The sequence below is a fragment of the Alligator mississippiensis genome, chromosome 5, assembly GCF_030867095.1.
Source record: "Alligator mississippiensis isolate rAllMis1 chromosome 5, rAllMis1, whole genome shotgun sequence".
NCBI classification, from domain to species: domain Eukaryota; kingdom Metazoa; phylum Chordata; order Crocodylia; family Alligatoridae; genus Alligator; species Alligator mississippiensis.
The window spans coordinates 217,788,199-217,809,664 of NC_081828.1; the positions used below are offsets into that span (position 1 = coordinate 217,788,199).

Sequence of the window (21,466 nt, forward strand, 5' to 3'; positions counted from 1 at the left end):
GAGGCAGGAACTGATCCAGGTTACCTGATGGTGATTTCACAGGGGTCTTCTTGGCATCTGCAGGCTTGGTTTCAGTCTTGATAGCTGCAGAAGAGAAACAATCAGCCTTCCCTGCATTATTTCAGCATAAACAGATTCATTACCAGCACTCGGAATGAAAACCAAAGCACACAAGCAACCCCTCAGGGTGCTGGCACTATTTCTTGGAGAGGCCAGACATTCTCTAGCATTACTCTGGTATCACGACTCCCACAGCACTTATGGGTGGCAATCTTCTTCCTTTGCTACTTGTTTTAGGGTTACACTCTTGCCTGGCCTTGGGAGGGAGCATCTTATTGCACACAATACAGCGCAGCTCATGTCTCAGATCAACCCACGGGCTGAGGCAAAAATAATTCTTGAAAACTCAGGAACGTTCAAACATGGCGAGGGCTGCAGATGGGGAGAGGGGATTTGGGGTTTTACTCTCTTCTTTTTAAATAGAAAGCGTTTTCCCCACCTTACAGCAGTTACTCTTTCTAGAAACATTCACCTTCCAACACCTTTAAATCAGCCTCTTTATGCACCCATTCAGGTTGCCTTTATTCAGTTTATGGCCTTTTCTCAACTTTCTTCACCACATGATAAAAGCAGGATTGTTGCTCTTTGAAACCTATTTGCCTTTATTTAGCCACAACCACAATACCATTGCTACCACGATCATTTTACCCAATAATTTTCTAATACACAAGGTAACGCACCCAACGTGAGATAATTATTTTGGACCTCATAATAGCAGATAAAGAAGAATTAATCACTAGACCAGAAATTGGTGGTTGCCTAGAGACCAGCAACTATGACCTGATTGCATTCCATATGGGCAACGAGAGGACAGGCACAAGCAGCAATAGCTATATTTGGCACACATAAAGGGCACATTTTTCAAAGATAAGAAAAATTATACGCAAAATTTGTTAGGAGGAAGAAGATAAATGAGAATTGGGGGGGTGTGTCAGCAGGAGTTTGATGGGCAGAAAGCCACAATTCTGCTATCAAGAAAAGGCAACTTTGCCCCTTCTGAGTCAGTGACAAAGTGCAGACAGTAATTCAAAATGTAAAAGTAACATGTAACAGGTGGGGGAAAAAAGGTAAATTATGAAGTACAAAATAAATGATAAAGGAAGCTGAGGGATTTGATAAAAATCTGTGGCTGGAAGAGCTAAGGATGCCAAGAAGCTTTTTTATTTACAAACAGATTAAAATCAAAAAGTCCTACCTATTGGACATGGCCCGGAGACTAGATAAAGTTGGGAAAGTCATTAATAGTGGTACAGAAAAGGCAGAAGTGTTCAATAAACATTTCTTTTCTGTACCTGAAAAGCAACGGGATAATGTCAGGGGGTGAAGCTGAAGTACATGCCTGCCTATTAATAATTAAGGAAGATGCTGATCGTCATCTAGTAGGGATCTGTCTTCTTAAATCGACTCCTCCATGTGACATACCCAGGAGTCCTAAAAGAACGGTCTGGTGAGATTTCTGTCCCATGGATATTTATTTTGCATTCAACATCCTTGAACTCTGGGGAAATCCCCGACGCCTGGAAGAGCGCTAATGTACCAGTGGGCAAAATGGGCGCGGAAGGAGGTGCTGGTTTACTCTAGGCTCTTAGGCTGACAACAGCCCTCTGGGCTTCAGTAAGGACTTGATATGTTGCCACATGAGAAATGACTAGTTGGGACACGGTACACTGACTACCACAAGAACCGCAAGGTGGGGAAGGGACCTGCTGAAGGGCAGGCGCTGAAGAGGAGCTCCTGGACTGGAAGGGATGTTTCTAGTGGAGAATTGCAAGGATCCCCCTTAGGATCAATTTACTCGTTCCCCCCCAGCAACCTTGGCAACAGACAAATAAAAACCAATGCTATTCTGATGAAAGGCTGGGGGAGACTGTCAGCACAGAGGAGAATCAGATCATCACACAGGAAGAACCGGGTGACCTTGAAGATAGATGTACCCATACAAAAGTCACGCACGTAGGAACCAATAACTAGGATTTCTGCTCATAAATTGGAAACGATGGAGGATGAGAAAGACCCGAGTGTACTAGTTAAGTCCCAGACAAACAATGTGATGCGGTTACGAAAAGGGCAAATGCAACCTAGAATGAATCAGACGAGGCAGCTCCACAGCGACAGGGAAATACTAATGCCCTGGTGACACGACTTCATTTGGAGCACTGCGTACCAGCCGGCAACCCACGCGCCAGGAAGATGGATTCAGACTGACACAGGACACAGCAGGGCTATGAGCATGATCGGGGGGCTGGAGACTTTGTTTTAGAAGAGCTTGGCTTGTTTAGCCTCAGGGAATGAAGAAAGGTGGTATACGATTGCTGCCTATAAATACAACAGGGCAGGAAGCACTAGGGGAGGGACAAAAGAGCTATTTAAGCTAGGGCTGTTCAACTTTTGAGTGCTTGGGGGTTGCAGAGCTCCCAGCCACAGGCTGTGTCATGCTGTGCCATGCCACACCAGGTGCGTTGCTCACCTCTCACTGTGCCATGTCGCAGGTACCCCACTGCACTGTGCCCGTCCTCCCATGCCATGCAAGGTCCCCGAGTCCTCTGGCTGTGGGCTCTGCTGCTCTGTCCACAAACAGACATGGGTGGCAGAAGCTGGAGGGCAGAGGGAAAACCCAGAGACTCCAGCAGCAGAGCCATGGGGGGAGCAGTGTCCTGGACCAGGAGCCTGGAGACAACAGGCTGACCCACCTTGAGGGCTGCAGCAGCCTGAAGACCACCTCTTGGGCAGCCCTGATTTAAGCTGAATCAGTGTGGGCACCCATTAAGTATATGCTGGCCAGGAAGGTGTTTTGGCTGGAAATTAGAAGAAGGTTCTCAATGATATGGAGTGAGATTATCTTTGCCAGGCGATGGACCTTGAGCAGTCCAGTAAACAGGCCGTCCAAGACGGCTGCATGGCACAGCAGGCGATGGACCTCCGTAAACCACAAGATCCCTGCCACTCCTCTGTTCAAACCCCAAAACAACGGGAAAACCAAGATGAGATTCAGTTAATCAAGAACAAAAGGCGAGGAATACCATTGCAATCCGCATGGTTTCATGGGAAACGTGTCTTGCCAAAGGACCCAGTTTCTTCCTTTGAAAAGTCCGTTACCTCTGCGCAGCACTCTCAAAGGCCTAAAGGCGAGTGTTGGCTCTGCACGCAGGAGAGTGGCAAACAGGAAGGCAGTGATTTGAGCTTAGTATATGGCCTTGGTGAGAGCGATACAAAACTGCGTGTCCAGTTGTGGCATCTATTTTTAAAAGGTGGCTTTAAAAGCTAGAGAAGCAGCAGAAGAAAGCCACAAAACTGGTGTGATGGCTAGAGAAGATGCTTTACAGCAGGGGTGTCAAACTCAGATCAGTAGGCAGGCCTCATTCCCTGCCAGCAGCCAGGGGATTAACATGACTGCTGCTCCTCCCATCACTGATTGCCTCCAATTTCTGCTGATTTTCATCACTGATGGCAATCAGAAAAATGCTACCTTCAGTGGTGGCAAGAGGGGGAAGCAGGGGTGGTGTTAACCCCCTGGGTGCTGGCAGGGAATACGGCCCACCAAGTAATATGGGCTCTACACTGCACCTGGGAACTGGCTCTGCTCACACAGCGGTCCCAGACACAGCAGTCTTTCCTTCTGGTTCCCCACAAGCCAGTGCAGACCCTGGGCACCGTGAGAAGCCCAGCTGTAGGTCCGACACCCCTGCTTTACAGCAGCAGACTTTGGGCGCACAAACAGATGCACATCTTGTCCGGGTCTCAAACGATGCCGATGGAAGGCTAGGTGGCGATCCGCCAGCCCTTTGATGAAGGTTAAAAGTTGCATCCGTCCATAGCCTTAGACAACTCCGACTGTCTCTCATAACAATATGACCGAGAGGTGACAGAGGGAATAAGTAGTTACTTGGGTACAAAGCCCAGGGTACTAAAGGACTCCAATCCAGCAAAAAAGAGCAAGAACAATAGGTCGACGAGTGAAGCCAGATGCTTTCCAACTAGGAATAAAGAGCACGCTTCACAGTGGCAGCGATTAACCACTGGAACAGGCAGATTCTCCACCTCTTGAGGTCGCGACATCCAGGCTAGAAGCCCTTCTGAAACGCAGTCTTTACCAAGCAGAAGCTATTAGGCTCCACGCACGGTGAAATTAAGTCTTTGATCCACAGGTCAGGCTATGTTCTCTCACATGCTTCTGGCTTTGAACTTCATGGACCTACAAGCCTTCAATTCTGTTTCTCAGATCTATGAATCACCGCGTGATTCCACCTCTCCTGCATTTTTCACCGCTATCCCAAACGCCCACTCCCCAGACACCCGCGGTGCGTTCTCTGCCATCACATCCTCCAGCAACAGGCTCTCCACCTCCGCCCATTGCCTTAGTTGGCTTTTTTCCCCCCCATTCCCAGTTCTAGACTAACTCTGCTTTTCAGCTCCTTCTGGATCTGCTCCGGCGGACCTTCACTCTCTCTGCCCCTCAGCCATGCAGCAGTGGGTCTCTTGCACTGTCAGTGCCCCTCTGCAGATCCTGCCATCTGGACCAGGCTTCCTGCACCTCTGCTCCTTCATCTTGCCTCCCTTCGAGATCTCATCTCCCCATGCTTATTATGCCTCAAATCGCTGCAGAACGAGAAGCTAACTGAACTGAAATCATTAAAATCTAGAAAGCCTTCTGGACTAGTATTGGCACAAAAGACAAAGGTGAAAGACCATGTGGACTAGGGGCTCTGCTGTATGTCACAAGGGATCCAGCTCAGCTGGTTGGTTCCTCTCCAGCTCTGTAATTGTTCGTTACAGGGTTTTTTCCACCTTCCTCTGAAGCATCCAGGGCTGCACTCCAGCGAGTGCTGGTCTCGCAGGGGACTGCAGTCCCTCGGTTTCAGTGAAGTTGAGGCTGGCTGCTGCTGTCCTTAGAGGGAAGAGGGTTTATAAATGCAAATACTGGCACCTGTGGGCCAGACCGGCTACCGTCACTGGCAAACTTCACTACAAGACACAACGGCTGAGCCGCGCTGAGGCACCATCACTTTGCAACGTCTGCTCTACGCTGATAATGCTGAATGGGATCAATGCCTACGTGCACAAATCTCCAGCCCCCTCTTCACATCACAACTTTCTCAGCTGAAGCAAGAGGGTAGGCAGCACTCACACCAAGACACCAGCCTGGCCTTCTTCCACTTCTTATTTCCAAATGTTAACCCCAAAACGGTGTGCTAGGTCAATCTGCCCGATACTCTATCGGCAGCGCTTTAACAGACTACAGCTTCGAGACAAAGCCAACGGGGTCCTTGAAGTAGCCTTTTTTGCTTCCAAGGCATGTCTCTGGATTTAATCCTTGGCCCCAATTACTAGATACCCTGACAGGCTCAGCCTGCTGAGAGTACGTGGCCCTCTTCCCTCACAGTTGTACTTATATCCTCTCTTTTACAAACAGATTCTCAGGCAGGGATTCACCAACTAGGGTGCCACAGTACTCTCGGGTGCCTTGACATCCTTTCAAGGGTGCCCCGGGGTGCTACAAGGTGTTGTTGGCACCATTAGGTTTATAAAATATGGTTCACAGATAAACCCGGAGACTTCAAATAGAAATCCATAGTTGTGGTTTTTCTGAGTTCTTTGCAACAGGAAAGCTGCTCTAGTATTTTTCCTGGGGCAAAAAAGGAGTGAAGAGAGCTGGCATTTTCCAAGGGGTGCCTTGAGCCTACCCAACGGTGCTTCAAGCCTAAAAAGGTTGACTAGTTTCCATCACCAGACACCGGTGGTGGCTATGAAGGTTGAGTTTAGTGAGGCTAACAAGCATCTAACCCAAGCAAACATGCATGTGAGAATCTGGTTATTAAAGTGATAATTTTTTTTAACAAGTCAGTTAATTACTGAAACCATCAAGAGACTTGTAGCTCAGCTCTCTGCATTAGACGTAAACAAGCAGAGTCATTAGTTATAAACGCATCGAATCACCAAATATTGACCCCTTGGCTATTGTTCTCAATTTTCAACTGGACCTGTAGAAGATGCTAGGTCCTGTGCACAACTCAGACCGATGAAAGAAAAGCCAACGGCTTCCACCTTTTAGTTCAAGGATTGGGAGAAAAGTGCTGGCCCTCTATTTGAGTTCATCTCACCATTCCAGACTCTGTTCATACTTCCAAGAGTAGCTACATGTTTCTTATAAAATGATCATCCATGAAAGCACTTAAGGTTCACCAAATATTTGAGGCTGGAAGGGACCAGCCTGCCTCCCCAGAAACAGGCCCTAACATTTCAGCCAGTGAATCCTGCATCAGGTATACAGCTTTTGGGTGCTCTACTGCACCTGTCTGCAAAGCACATCCCATCTTGATTTAAAGGCTTAGGGACAGAGAATGTATCAGGTCCCTAGGAGACTGTGCCAATAGGTAACTACTCTGTCTTATCTTAGGGTTCAATTTGAACAGCTTCAGCTTCTAGTCATTTTCTCTCATTATATCTTTGTTGACTAGACAAAGTCTACCTGTCTACCTTGTAGTCTAAAACATCACCTCAGCCTTCTTCCAGGTAACCTAAATAGACTTAGCTTCTTAAGTCTGACTAGGGGGCGTGTTTCCAGGCCATGAATCAGTCTTGTGGCTATTGTCTGAACCTTGCCAATTTTTCAACATCCTTTCAAAAAAACAGCTGCCAGAACTGGATGCAGTATTTCAATAATGGTTTGACTAGCAGTGTAGACAGAAGTTATAACTCTGTTTCTCCTGGTTGTTTCCCACTTATACACTTAAGAACTGGGTTAGTCCTGAACCAGAGCTGTATGCCGAGAGCTCAGGCCCACCAGAAGCCCCAAGCTCTTTTCAACGTCACTGCTTTGATAATCACGTGCTCCCAGCCCGCACCTATGACCTGTGGTCCTTATTCCCAGACGCATGACCCTGCGTGTGTGCATATTAAAAGTCCTGATGTTCAAATTGTTATTAAGCCTTCAAACTCATACACAACTGAGGCGAGTGGGGCAGCTCTCAGCTCCTGGAGCAACAACATCTGTCTGGTTGCAGACCTCACTGTTTGTGGCCATGTGTTGATAGTTTTATTTGCAACTTAGGCACCCTTTAAACCTATATTTAGAAACCCAATGAAGCCACCAGAAAAAAGTGAGAGCGTGCCATCTGCGGAGTGTCAGTGCAGTCAGCAGCACTACAATTTGCGAGAGCGCTCTGCATTACATAAGCTAACCCCAATACAAGAATTATCCAACAGAAATGCAATCAGGCAATACTTACACGTTGGCCTCTTGGGTGGGGAAGCAGAAGTATTTTTCATGCTAGATGTGGTTGTAACTGGTGAGGCTGCGGTTGTCCTGGGTGCGGCAGGGCTGCTCTTCACACTAGTTCGAGGTGTTGTAGCAGATGCTGACTTTGACAGTGAGGTCCGCTTTTCTGTGCTCTTGGCCTCCGCTACCTGGTAAAGCAAAGGCTACACTGAAGCCCAGAAACAGTACCTTCAACCCACTTAGTGACATGAAGTCTGGAAAAACGGATTCTCTCTCTCAGGGACTGAAGCACAACAGTCTGGATTCTTAAAATACATAAGCTAATTGCCACTAAAAAAAGAGTGTGCTGAAAATGATGAAAACAAGCATCCTAACTGATGCAGAAACATATGGGTGACCAGGTCTAGCGCAGGATAGATGGGACAGGGAGGGTGATGTATGGTGCCATTCGTTAGCATCTAACCATCTCCCCAAGATGCCTTTGCATAATGGACAGGAGTAGTGCATTCAGATTTGCAGAGCACTATGAGCTCTGCTGCTCTCTCACAGCTGTTACTTCACTAACTGTACAGGACTCCTTGCCACTGGGAAGCAAAAGCTTTTAATTATAGGAAAAAAATGCTTTCTAGGCTAGAAGGGCATTTGTCAGATAATGTGCACTGCAATAGATCAATCGGATTGTCAACAGTCAAAGCATGAGGGGAAGATGTAATCATTTTCCAAGAAGGAATGAACCATGCATACTTGATCGTGGAGTACTTACTCATTATTTTAGTGCTTCAAATAGATGGGATAAGTTTGACTACAACGTCGAAAGGATTTACTTTGGATTAATTTGGAATGATTTAGAATATTTTTTTAAAAGACACTAACTCATGATTTAGATCCTTAGCGCATCTGTGCTAGTTTGGCTTACCTAAAAATCTACTAGAAAGAGTGCAATAATCATGATAAATTTAGTCTAGTAACTATGGAAACAGGAAACAAAGCTAGAATTGCCTATTAAACGGGCAAAATTTCCATCAAGAGAGAGACAGACTTTGCTCAGACAGACAAAGGAACAAGTAAGTATTCCCCCTTTTACAATGATCTTTAGGACCAAACACTCAAAAGAAATCATTTGGGCCCATTGTGTGTGACGGTTACAGCTTTAACAGAAGTGCTGAAATGGAAAGATTAGGTTAAAACAGCTGAAAAAAAATCACCTTAATCTGCTCTTGCTGTTTTCAATTTTGTTGTATTAGACCATGAAAAATTTACACACGATACTGAAACAAACAGAGATGCCTCTCTTCAAATTGGATATAAATGTAAGCAGCTAAATGTAATGTATTTTTTATTAAGCGTAAGTGTCTAATAGATGCTGTGAGAGATGAAGTTAACAGTTTTATTTTCCAGTCTGAAGCGACGAGCCCAATGTCGATCAGATTTTTCAATTGCTTCACTCAAACTGTTGGATTTACAGTAACAGACTCAGACTCGGAAAGGTGCACTGATTAAATTAAAATCAAGTCTGGTCCCCTACAAAAACAAGCACGCTGGCAGCTGGCTCAGTTGTCTCACACCCCTGTTGGGAAAACAGAATGGGTTTCCCATGCTCTACCCCGAGCTGGACTGAGGCACCATCAAAACGACATGAAGTGAGATTTGAACTGGAAGCACTGCACCCAGTCCTCATATATACCAGGAAAGGGAAGGGCAGGTTATTTTTGCTGCTCTTCCCAAGTGGGGCGGTGCTAGGACATGCTTCAAGGCGCTTGGGAAGATGCTGGAAAAGAGCTATCTACCACTGGGGCCTGGCTACACTCAAATGAAAGCTGGATGGAAGCCAGCTATTGAGTTGTTACAGATTTTCAAGCACTAACTTTATATCTGGTTGGCTCTTTTGGTAGCAGGAGACTAAGTTCCATTTTGTGATAATTACTGTATTTACTTGCATACAACACGATCCTGATTATAAGATGACCCCCCCAATAATCAGATTCTATACAAGGAAAATGTATAAATTTGATATAATTTTCCAGGTGTTTCCTGTTTCTATAGTTTCTACAAAGCTAGAATTTGGAGTTTTGCCTTGCATTTGTCCCCCTCCCACTGCTAGAGCAGGGAAAATAAATATGGCAGATCAAGCAACCCCTTTGCCCACCCCCCGCCCCCTTCCTCTCTGCTTATTGTCAGACCCTGCTATCCCTGAGCACGCGGAAGTGAGGAACAAATTTGAAAAAACTGACCTTGAAATAAACATGGCTGTAGCAATTTGCATACAATACCCATAGACTTAGTTCACCCAGAAATGATGCTCTTTGTGAAACTGCTGCAAGTTTTAGCACAGGTACGCTATAAACACACTTAAGTAGCATGTAAGCACCTACTTGAAAGAGTACTTTATTTTTATTTATTTTTTTTAAATAATGCCCCCCCCCCCGGCCAAATCAGTTCCAGATTCAATTGGGCAAAGCCCAACAGTCAAGTTGCAAAATTTGACTGAGCAGAGCTCAATAGTTAAGTCTGTGTGGCTCTCTCTTCCCAGACCCATTGGTTTGGGGCTTTGGATACTCCCCAAATCCAGGCAGGCATGCTATGTGCAAGCCCCAGGCCCGGAGGCCTTGGGATTCAGATGCCCCCAATCTTGCTTGGTCTTGATCTCACTTGATCTTAGCCACGTGGCTGAGAAACAATGAGAGAGCACAAACTATGCATGATATTAGCCCAAAGCTAAAAGGCTCATGGATTTACCACATGGTTGACTGGGCTTGGCCCCACCAGTCAAGAGCGTTTCAAGCTAGTGACCTCAGAGCTCAGCATGTGTGTGTACTCCAGATACCTCCGTCCCCTGTCCCACAAAATAGGATCCTTGTCCTAATTGCTCCCCCTCCCCCGCAACTCATGACTAAAACTGGGTGTTCTTGTCATGAGTCCTGGGATCCTCCAAACATTTATATGCAGATGAAGCATAGGACAGCCTGGTCCAGCTTCCCCTCAGACGGCAGGGCCACATTAATCGTGTGTGACATGCTGAAAGAAAGGCTGACAGAGGGATTCTGAGTGAACTGTTTGGGAACCCATTTGGTGATGTTTGCCAGACATTTAAGGCTGGACAAAAAATAGGAATGGTTGGAAATGGGAGAGAGAGGCACAGCTCAGCTGTAGGAGTGAAGAGGAAATTGAAATGTATTTAATGCAGTGGCTCACCATGACTTGAAGTTGGTACTAAGAGGGACTGCACTCAATAGGTTCTACCATATTGTTTCATTCAGATGGGCTGCACTAACCTATCCTTGTAGTGCCACACAGACTTAAATCAGGGGTTTTCAACCTTTTTTGGTCAGTGTACCCCCAGTGGCCAGTCCAGAAGCAGGGAGTCTCCTGGTAGCCAGTCGACAAGAAAACCAGAACCAAGGCCCAAGACACAAAATTTAAAAAAGAGTGGCAGGTTCCCATGGGCTCCTACAGGCCATGTTTTATAGTTGTACTCAGTGCTGGCTGCATTTCATCAGTTTCATGCTTCTTTTAGCAGTGGATCAAAGATAAAGTGATGTATTTAATGTGGGTTCTTTGTATGTAAATGTAAGACGAGGGGCTTTTACATTGCCCAAGAGAAGGATTCTTTGGGTGACTGGCACGCAGGAAAGCTCTGCCCCTTTCTATCTCCCTATATATTGTATGTCTAGATCCTTAGCCTTTGCCTTGAAATGCATCTAGCAATTGCAGACTTCCATAACCTTTTTAGCAGCTTCCTCCAGTCAGTTGTTAACTGTCTACTCATGGATTCTATAGTATTTCAGATGGCTTGCCCATACTGTAAATTCAACTCATTAACTAACTAGGGTAAACAGTTTCTTCTTTGTCTCGCCTAGACTGCAGCTCTCTATTCCCTAGCACTTTTCTCCAATGGTCTCATTTACCTCCTGGTTCTGAGTCCTTCTTGCCGACTCATCGCTCTAGCTCTTTTTATAGACTATGGTGTTTAACGCCCACGCTCAGTTCTCAATTCAGTATTCCCAGGTCCCTGCCACAAACTCAGCCATACTCCAAGGTGAGTAACGCAGAACAGATTTGCTTATAAACTTTTGGAAATAGAAAAAAATAATAATTAAAATAAAAAGAAAAAAGAAGTCCTAAAAGTACCTCTGGGTAGCTCACGAGAACAACTTCTGTAAAAGCAGAACAGGTTTTATCCATTTCCTCTGCCTATCCCTCCATGTCACAACATGTACAATAAAGTATTTAGGCCTTGACTGATCAGAGCCACCCAGGCTGACCATGCCAGCTTGTGCAGAACCAAGCAGGGCATTCATCTGATAGCTCCACTCTCTCTGGAATTAGACTACTTCTTTTTGCCTGTCAGGTAAGACAGGTTTATTTAGCTGGTGGCCTAGGAGCTTTCCTGGGACAGCAAAACGCTTCTTACCTTTGGTTTAGTCTCTTTTGCAGTTAAAGTGGAGGGTCGCGGGGTACCGGTGGCCGGGCGTTTGGGAGTGGCCGCAGCAGGGCCTGTGGTAGGACTGGTGGATTTTTTGTTTTGGCCAGGCGTAGTGGAAGCTGGCCGCTTGGGGCTGGTAGCGGACAGTGGCTTGGCCTTCTCTGCGGCGGGCTTTGCTGACGGTGTGGATGCTGAAGGCTTTACATTTGACAAAAAGCAACATCCAATGGAAAACACAAAACAGACAAAAAAAGAAAACAGCTCGTTGTAAACAAAAATGTCAAGCAGCCAAGAACAGAAAGTGCTATCAAGAGGAAACAAAATAAAAATTACATTCTGTTTTCTGAGTGTAATAGAAAAAGGACGGGAAGTAGCAGACTAGCTGTGTTACAGACGAGAAGCAGGAACACGGGGCCAAATCCTGATCCACTGGAGTTGCGCCACTGAATTCAGTGGACACAGGATGTAGCCCGGAAATGTCCAAGGCAACACAGTCAGCAACAGGGTAAGAATGGGCACGAATGAGTTCTTGGCATGTAGGCCTACGCTCAACAAAAGCGCTGGGCATTGCTGCCTAGTGGTATGCATGGAGCCAACTGATTACTGGTTTCAGCAGGATCAAGAGTGTGAATCTCTTGAGTTCTGCTTCACATTCAGCTGAAGGCTGGAAGCATCCTGAAGCAGGTCCCATCACTGACCCTTTGTACAATACTGAGCATAACAGAGCACCAGGGTCTGAGCATGGCCTCTGGAAGGCGCTGCAATCATTTCCTCAAGTTATCAAAATATGAATTTTCAGAATACTTTGTGGCTTCAATACAGACATCACCTAATGTGCATTAAGTTTAGGATAAATTTGCCGAATTAAATCCGGTTCCAGGCAGATTTACTGCAGGCCGGTTTGTCTCGAACGGCACCATTTGTGTTCTAGTTACGTGGACTCCGGCTCAGAAAACAGAACTGTGTCATCACAGCTTGAGAAGCAGAGAAAAAGCGGGGAACCCAAATCAGCGCAAGGCAGAAAAGGTCCGAATTGATACCGACCTTGGTCTTCTTCTCAGGACTTGGGGGAAGTTCTTTGTTTGGAGGAGCTGTGATGTCACTCCCTGTCACAGTCTCCACTGGTTTGATCTCTTCTGGTTTTGCTGACAAAAGAGAGAAATTTATTTTAAGCAATGTATAAATTATTTTGAAATTCTTATTTGAAAATGCCAGTACAATGCCAGAGGAGGTTATATGGTGGCTGCTCCTGGAAAGGCTCTTGGGAGCTAGACTGATTTTTGGGAATAGTTTCCCACTGTGGTGGAACAGACTATCACTACAAAGCCTTTCCAAAGTTCAAAGATTTCCCAGGTACTCAAATGGTTCAACTGGGGAAGGAAAGGTTACCTAGAGAGGTTGCAAAATCTCCATCCTTAAATGTTTTGAAGACCTGGCTTGGCAAAGCCCTGGCTGGGATGATGTAGCTGGGTCTAGTCCTGCTTGGAGCAGGGGGTTGGACTAGATGTGACCTCCTGAGCTCCTTTCCACCCTCATTTTCTAGGCTTCTGTGAAACCGCCGATGGAAGGAAGAGCCACGTGTGCTAACGACTAAGAAAACCTTCCATAAATATCATGTGCAGGATGCTTCTCTAGTCTGTTCTTTCAGTCCTTGATGTGTGGCTATTATCCATCAGTATAAAAATCACTTTACACTGCCCCTCTTAGGTTTACGCTAGCGACACTGCTTCTACTTCTCATTCTCTTTAGCTCCTCTTGCATTGCAAGATGCAACAACTATCCACAGGGCTCTGAACACGGGCCATTCCCAGGAGCCAAAGGAACGCGACTCCTACAGCAGCCAAGGTTAGCGAGAGAAAGTAGGAAAGAGAAAATGCTGTTCAGACATGCAAGAGACACTGCAGATACTCGTTAGTAGAGAAGTCACTGGAGATATCATGCTTGGGTATTGAGCGTTTCACACTACTTAAAGCTTTAATTAATGGGTTGCTGAGTTACAAGTCAAGGGTTGCCAGGATTTTCGCTGTAAGTTTTAATTCTCTACATTGTTCTAGTTCCGCCAAGTTATTAAATTACCAGTCGTCTCCCATGCCCGCATTTCCCAAACAGGGACAACAAACGTAACAAAGTTTTCTGTACCCTTCCATGAGCAGGGTCTGAAAGCTCTGTCCGCATGCTACTGAAAGGCAAACAGCGGCCTCCAATTAAATGAAAGTATAAAGCAAGAAATAAGAAAAGCCTAAGGACGTTTCTCTAAACCTTTTAACTTAGTCTAAAACTACTTCAAATCCTCCAGTGTTTTGATGAGTTGCTGCCATGCACGCCCTGCAATACATCAAAAAGTGCAAAACCTACTTGACTAAAGACCGTTTTAAAATATTGGAACTAGATGCAAAATCTCTGAATCACTACCACACTGCTTTGGAGTATTTTACTGCTGTGCTTCCTTTGATACTTGAAGCCCAGAAATCTCATGGTCCATACAACGGTCTTGCCGCAAGCCGATTGTTTCATTCCCACGTCAGATGGAAATTAAGATACAGAATACCCCTATTGGGTGGGTTTTTTTAATAAATACACAACAGACTGATAGGCCACCACCCCACAGTCGACTTGGTGTAGGAGGTACGGAAAGTCGAATAGCAAAATGATCCCTTCCTAAGGTCTTCTCAGGATTACATCCTACCTTCCATATTTCCCGGCTTGTCCATTTTAGAGGCAAAAAACTCTGAAATCACAACCTGCCAGTGCAATATTTTGCTCACCCAAGCACTCTGAACGTCTTACCTGCTTTTTTGTCTGCTACTTCTTGTGACACGATGGGTAATGGTTTTACTACTCCATGCTAACAGAGGACATTTGTCTTTCATCATACTTGACTTTTCATCTCCTATCCTCTAAACAATGCTAAGAGCTGCACAGTCCTGAAGGTACACACAAAAATACTTCCAGAGAAAAATCTAGCGCTATTTTTTCTTTTAACTGAAGAATTATGGCCAAAAAATCAAGGACCAACTCAAGCTGCCATATTCTGACAGTCCATTTATTTTTGTTAACTAATCTGTGCACACAAGTAACTTTTTCTCTACTGGAGTTCAATAATCCATCATGTTATTCCCCTAATTTGTCAGCCTTTGCTGTAGGCAACACTGCAGGAAATAATTATTAATCAGTAGTTCTGGGATTTGAGGAGCAAAATTTCTGTCCATTAGTTGGCTAAAGCTAAATCTCCAAGAGGATTGTGCGTCTTGGAACTTATGTCTGGAGAGAGCTTTATTTATTTGGATTTGTATAAAATTATGACCCTCGTTGAAATACGTGTCGCAAATCATCTTATTGTCCCCAGCCAGCAGATACCCCAAGGCGATCCCCCACCAATCAAATTACCTTCATGCAATGTCAGCTGCTTAATGTTTCAGTTAATTCAGCAGCAACATTAAACCTCTTGTCTGATGAGAGCATTTGAACGCTCCGTGAATCAGCCTGAAGCTGCTAGTTCAGACCCGGATGAATCCTATTTAGATTCATTTGAAAGTCTCATCAACTTGTCCACAGGGCCATCCTGCTTTTGAGGATCGAAGTAATGCAAGAGTATTCTTACAGACTCAGCAGAGTATTTCATGCCTAAGGAAGCAGTGGACTGCCTAACTGAGACATACTGTCAGCCAATCTCACTGCAACCAAGATGGACTCAAGTGACAGCTAAGACAAAAAATGGGGGCAGAACCCTAAAAACAAGATAAAAGGTAAAACCTCTGCACTGTAATTCCTTGTGGGATAATGCCAGTGCCTCCCCATATGTAAGTCCTGGTTTGATGTAGACAAGGTTGCTGGGTACAACCGCCAGTAAAGCATCTGTTCATGTCCCCCCTCTCCCAGTATAACCTCCGAGGGTACTGGGCTACAGTGCCTTATACAGGCCCTTCAAAGGGCATTTTTGTTTTGCACTCTCCTCCTTCCGTTTAATTAACCACCCGGTTTACTCATCAGTACGTTTGCTTTCATTCAACGTTTAATTACCAGGCTGCTCTTTTCCCAATACCGAACAGAGCGCTGCCTGGGAAGGTTGGCTACTTGCAAGGGATAAGGAAAAGCTGCCAAATCTTAATCAAATGTGTTCACTGTCCATTAGAATAGAGGGGACCCTTTCAAAAACAGAACAGCAAAAGGTATCCTAAGGACATTTTGTTCAAAGCTACCGATGAACACGGCCCCTTTCCCGTGAACAGAGTTCTCCCTTTGTCTCCTCCAGCTCCTGCTTGCCACCGAGTTTGCTGATGGTGAAACAATTCAGCTCAGCTGATTCATCACCGAGAATCCAATTTCTCCCTGCCGGGGAGGCGAGAGGGGGGCTTGAAGGAGAGCGAAAAGGACATTCAGCCGAGCGACACGCTGTACGGAGAACCTGACTTCTGTAATGCAGGAATCGATAATGTTGACAAGGGGATAACCCATGCAGCTACTGCAAGGGGAGCAGAATGAGGGATCCTGTACTTCCATCTTTCTTGTCCCCAAACGCACCCATTCGCTAATCTGGAAGTAAATCTAGATGAATGGAAATTTAAATTTCAGTTCAGGGCCCTGCAGCCTGCTGTGGTCTCTCACCTCCTAGAAAATGAGCTGTCTGGAAAACAATTTGCAAGCACAAATTCGACTAGCACCATTGGGGCACCTTTGACGTAGCAATAGCTTTCCTCCGTTCTTCCTGGTCTTTTGCAATCCTTGTACAAGCAGTCAGTTTTAATTATGCCCAGTCTTTGATGTTGGTGGTCCAGTTTGTCCTAGGTCTTCCTTCTCTTCGTCTGCCCGCAGCACCCTGCAAGATGGTGTTGGTACAGGGGCCGGGCCTTCTTGTTACATGCCCACATCAAAGGTGCCCCAATGGCTGGTGTGACCTCGACACTGACTGGACTATCACAGAGCACTAGGGAAAGTCCACAAGCCACGTTTTGTTAAAGTTTTAAACACTTATCTCTAGGTCTGTCACTGTCTTTATTACAACCTTGGACATACATAACCAGCTCCAAGGGAAAAGAGCAAATGTGGTTCCTGCTTACTCAAGAAAGGGGTCAGTGTCCCTTTTACGGCTGCCTGACACTTCCTATTACACAACCCTGTGTTTTAGATGGTTATAATTTAGCTAAATGTAATGGCTTACGGTGAGGGTTTGATATGCTAAGCGTCTGCCTCCAGCAGATTTATTTGTATTTATTTTTTAATACCAGCCCAAACAGTCCAGCCATTTCCGAGAGTGAGGCTAAGGAAAAAAAAAAAAAAAATACATTTTGCTGATGCTAAAATGCCGGTGACCTTTTCTCCGAAAACCTCTAGTGTATGCTGTGGAGAACGGACCTGACATTTGGCAGGGGGAGACCTTCAGGTCAGGGATGTTTGCTTTCACCTTCTCCATAAAAATCTGTTCAAAGAAAGCCACGCTATAAACTGCTGAAAGCCTGCACTGCACACACGCTCAGAAAAGCCTTTGCTTTCAGTAGCTCAACTCCCAGACAACTCCATCCTCAGCGAGCATGGTCAAATCTGTCGGCAAGTACTGCTTACAAGTCTGTGTACATGCCAGCACAAAGCGGCGAACCCAATCCTTCCCTTTCCAGCTCCCACGTGCAACAGGACTGTGCATGCACCAGTGCCTAGCGTGAAAAACAAATCTCCCTCCAGCCCAGTGACACAGGCCAGGGACACAGATTACACATAAATGGGTATAAGCGATCGGAAACCGGTTCAAATCTGTAACACAACAGAACGCCAGAGCTTTCAAAGTGGCTGAAACTGGTTTAAGATAAACTTGGATGAATGCAGTATCAGACTCAACTGATTTAGGTTAAATTGCTTTAGTGAACTTCTCTTGCAGATCCCCTCCAGGTTCAAGTTAACTCACAGTCCCCCGGCATCCCAGGATGCTTTGCACCTCCCCTGTATACCCCCCCCACCCCTTTGCAGGGTGGGCAGGCTAGCCTTGGCCCAAGCTGTCTGCTCCACCCAGCAGGGTGGTGTGCTCTAGCACCCCCTGGTTTCTGGCCTGGCCATTTCTAGAATCAAAAGTGAATGTCTGTTCACTTGCTTATGGGTTCAATCTACGCAGTTTAGGCTAACCTGAGAAGACTGAATTGCTTCAGCCTTGGGCTTTTCGACTGTCTGTACTTAGCCACAGACCTCACCTGTGAACAGCTGGGCTCTGAACTGGACTGTGACTAAGCACTAGAGCCAAGACCATGGAGCTTCCTAGGATCCTTCTAGAATCCAGGCCATACAGAGAAGGAAGCCACCCAATTCAAACACAGAAGGAACAAGTGAAATCAGGAGGAAAGGGAAGGAGAAAACTGGGACAAGGAGACTGGTGAGATGGAAACTAGAGGAGAGGGAAACTGAAATTGGGACTCTTTAGACAAAGAGGCCTGGAACTAGCAAGAGCAATGAGAGCAGTGATGGGACCTGAATCCCATCAAGTTTTACGGGGAGAGAAATGATTGGGACTGGGTAGGCAGGGAGAAGAAATCAGGGTAAGGAGGGTATACAAAGATTTGGTAGGCAAGGAGAATAGGACTGAAGCAAGGCCAGGACTAGAACAGAAGAGGCTAACTCAAGGACTCTAGGGGCTTTTGCCTTCCTTTGTAGCACTGCAGGGGAGGACTGGGCCTTTTCCTTGGTTTGCACGAATGCACTACTTGCAGTCCTTGCAGCAGCAGGACAGTGACAGTGGCTCTGTCCCCCTGCTCTACCTGTGAGATTGTTTTTGATGTTTTGGGCACCGTGTCTTGTAGTTGTGTAATAGGCTCGTCTGTGCAGTCTTGTTGGGAACAGGCTAGATGGATGCTTGAACAGGATGGCTGAGACTGCAATGACCTTGCCCTGAGGAGGGAACTGGATCAGACTAGGGATTGCCAACCTACAGCCAACAGCTGCATCCGGCCTACAGTGCCATTTGACACGGCCCATGGACATAGGACTTCAGTCGTGGGGAAGCTTTAGTAGAAGTCACTTTCCCATGCCACCACAAAGAAAAGCGCCAGCAGCAAGCGCTCTCCCAATGGCACTGCAGAGAAAGTACCCTTGGTGGCTGGGTCCTAGCATCCACCTGTCCGCCTCCAAACCGAACTGTCAATCTGTCCAGCAGCCTTAAGAGGTTGCAGACTGCTGGACTAGATGACCTCTCAAGGTCCCTTCCAGCCCTGCTTTTCTATGATTCTTACACCACAATTTTAGAACCTGGAACGAAACTCAAGATTTTTGAGTCTCAACATGTTGTAGAGGTACCTCTAACCCAGTGCCCTTGCTTACCCAAGTGAATGTCATATTACATTATAGATTTTGGGGGGAGGGTTAAATCTGGCAAGTTCGCACCAAAAAGGGACACAGAAAAAACATGGTTAAGGTCACAAAAATCAAGCTTTCAAGTGAGGACACTGGAGAAGTCCAGTTGCTTGCGCAACCTCAGATTCAGCCAAAATTTAGTCAGATTCAAAAAGGGATTGGACATATTCTTGAAGGAAAGGGACATCACTAGCTATTGAGCATGGGAGCGAGAGGCACGACCTCCGAATCAGAACTTGAGACCTTAAGTCCTGGAGGCTGCAAGCGAGAGAGGAACAGTGGGGAAAAAAAACAAAACTGTGGTCATATCCGGTTCTCTCTCCTTCCCCGCATCCGTTCTCTGCCATTGTGTGAGACAGGAGACTGGGCGAGATGGGCCCACGGTCTGACTCAGTAAATTGCAGTTCTTATGTTCCCAACTCAACCTCCTCAATGCAAAGGATGTGTAGTTATGAAGAGGGGCTGTTCGCTAAAGGATCCTTGACTCATGCCTTTGTTTTGGAGAACTGGATTTTAAACCTGTCGCCTCCACAGAGTTCCCATGGGATGCCAGGCACGTCCTTTAAACCATGTTTTTCACAGGTGGTCACTAACTGCACGTTACTCATTTTGTGGAGGCTCAACTTGAAAGCCTAGCGTCTGGTGCACAAAAGGGCCGAGTACTCAAATGTGAACGCAGTCAATGGGAACTATGCTCAAAACCTAAGAGCAGTGTATTGCTAAAGACAGTGAAAAATCTGATCCATGTTGCGAACTGGACATCCAAAATTAGTGGAAGTGCTTGACTTTCTGACCATGCCTCAGCTCTGCCTCTGCGAAGCAGGGAAAAGATTATTCTTTCCCATCACAGGATTGTTGTGAAATGAAAGGCAGGTTCTCATATGGTGGTGATGAATGCTATGGAAGACTTGGGAGGAAATTCATAACTGCCTTCAAAGCAAGGTTGACATGCTCAAATGGGGCATGATGCCACACAGCCGACAGCAAGAAGAAGAGAGACCTGAACAGCTGTTTAGCTGAGCACTGTTTATGCCATGAACTGAATGAGGCACGAGCCCTTTGGAAATAACTAGGTGAGTAATCAGATAATTAAAGCTGCATTATAATGCACAGACCTCAGGGAGCCAAATTACAGTTGGCACAGGCAACCTTCACTCAGGCCTTAACTTTCCAGTCCTAGACTCTGCAACCTTAAGAGTAACATAATTTTCCATACACAGTATTTTTATTTTTGAACAAGACTTGACTTTTTGAAGGCAGACTAGCATGAGGACTACCTCCATAGGCTGACCGAAGTCAACCATGTCTCAGACATGCAGACTCTCCCAATGCTAGTCTCACAGAGCAGGGAACATCCACCTATTTAAACTCTAGCTGCTACTCATTTCAGCACAAAAGACTACTTAAACATGGAAACTATCCTAGTTCCTGTATCTAAACGTGTGTCCAGATACTTGCATAATTATGAATTGTAAACCAGCGAGGAACTCTGGTATCCAAGCAGATTCAGGATGAAAATTTATGTTTAACCGGCTAGCAGTCACAGGAAGAGGCAGAGGTCACTATCGCTGGGTGAAACTTAGCAGTCTGCAATCCAGAGGAAATCGGACTAGATCCAACTGTCCCTTGTAGCCTTAAAGTCTGCCACCTAGCCCTGCCGCCTCAAATCTAGAACAACCAGGGCCACAGGATGCCCACTGCACCATGCTATTGAAGATCCGCTGTATATCAGAACTAATGCAAAACTGAGTTTTGGAGCTATTTGTACTTTTCCCCTAAAATAGTTCTAAAACATTACAGGGGGTCACTTTCTACATGGCAAGTCTTCATGGAAGAATTAAAAGTCCATTCAAGGGTCACAACGCACACTAGACCAGCCACAGAGAACTGCTGCCTAGATTCATAGATGCTAGGGTCGGAAGGGACCTCAGTAGATCATTGAGTCCGACCCCCTGCATAGGCAGGAAAGAGTGCTGGGTCTAGATGACCCCAGCTAGGTGCATATCCAACCTCCTCTTGAAGACCCCCAGGGGAGGGGAGAGCACCACCTCCCTTGGGAGCCCATTCCAGACCTTGGCCACTCGAACTGTGAAGAAGTTCTTCCTAATGTCCAGTCTAAATCTGCTCTCTGCTAGCTTGTGGCCATTATTTCTTGTAACCCCTGGGGGGTGCCTTGGTGAATAAAACCTCACCAATTCCCTTCTGTGCCCCCGTGATGAACTTATAGGCAGCCACAAGGTCGCCTCTCAACCTTCTCTTGCGGAGGCTGAAAAGGTCCAGGTGCCCCAGTCTCTCCTCATAGGGCTTGGCCTGCAAGCCCTTAACCATACGAAATGCAGGCTTCTCAGAGCAGTGGAGGTCGTCTTTTTCCGCTGACAAAACAGAAAATAACAGATCCCAAAATAAGTCTTTATCAAGAAGATTCCAGAGTCAGTTTT

The 21,466-nt window shown here is 46.0% G+C and overlaps 1 protein-coding gene across 9 annotated transcripts in view; it reads right to left on the reverse strand.

The window, feature by feature from the left end:
• MAP4 (microtubule associated protein 4) overlaps positions 1-21,466 on the reverse strand; it is a 218,583-nt gene that overhangs the window by 20,030 nt on the left and 177,087 nt on the right. For 8 of the 9 annotated variants that reach the window (XM_006260507.4, XM_014604463.3, XM_059729272.1 and 5 more), the window contains 4 exons: positions 12,744-12,844; positions 11,688-11,897; positions 7,287-7,464; positions 25-84 (listed from right to left, as the gene is read on the reverse strand). In XM_006260507.4, the coding sequence (XP_006260569.3) occupies positions 25-84; positions 7,287-7,464; positions 11,688-11,897; positions 12,744-12,844 (549 nt within the window). The remainder of the gene's footprint in view (positions 1-24; positions 85-7,286; positions 7,465-11,687; positions 11,898-12,743; positions 12,845-21,466) is intronic. The other variant, XM_014604462.3, reaches the window with a different exon arrangement.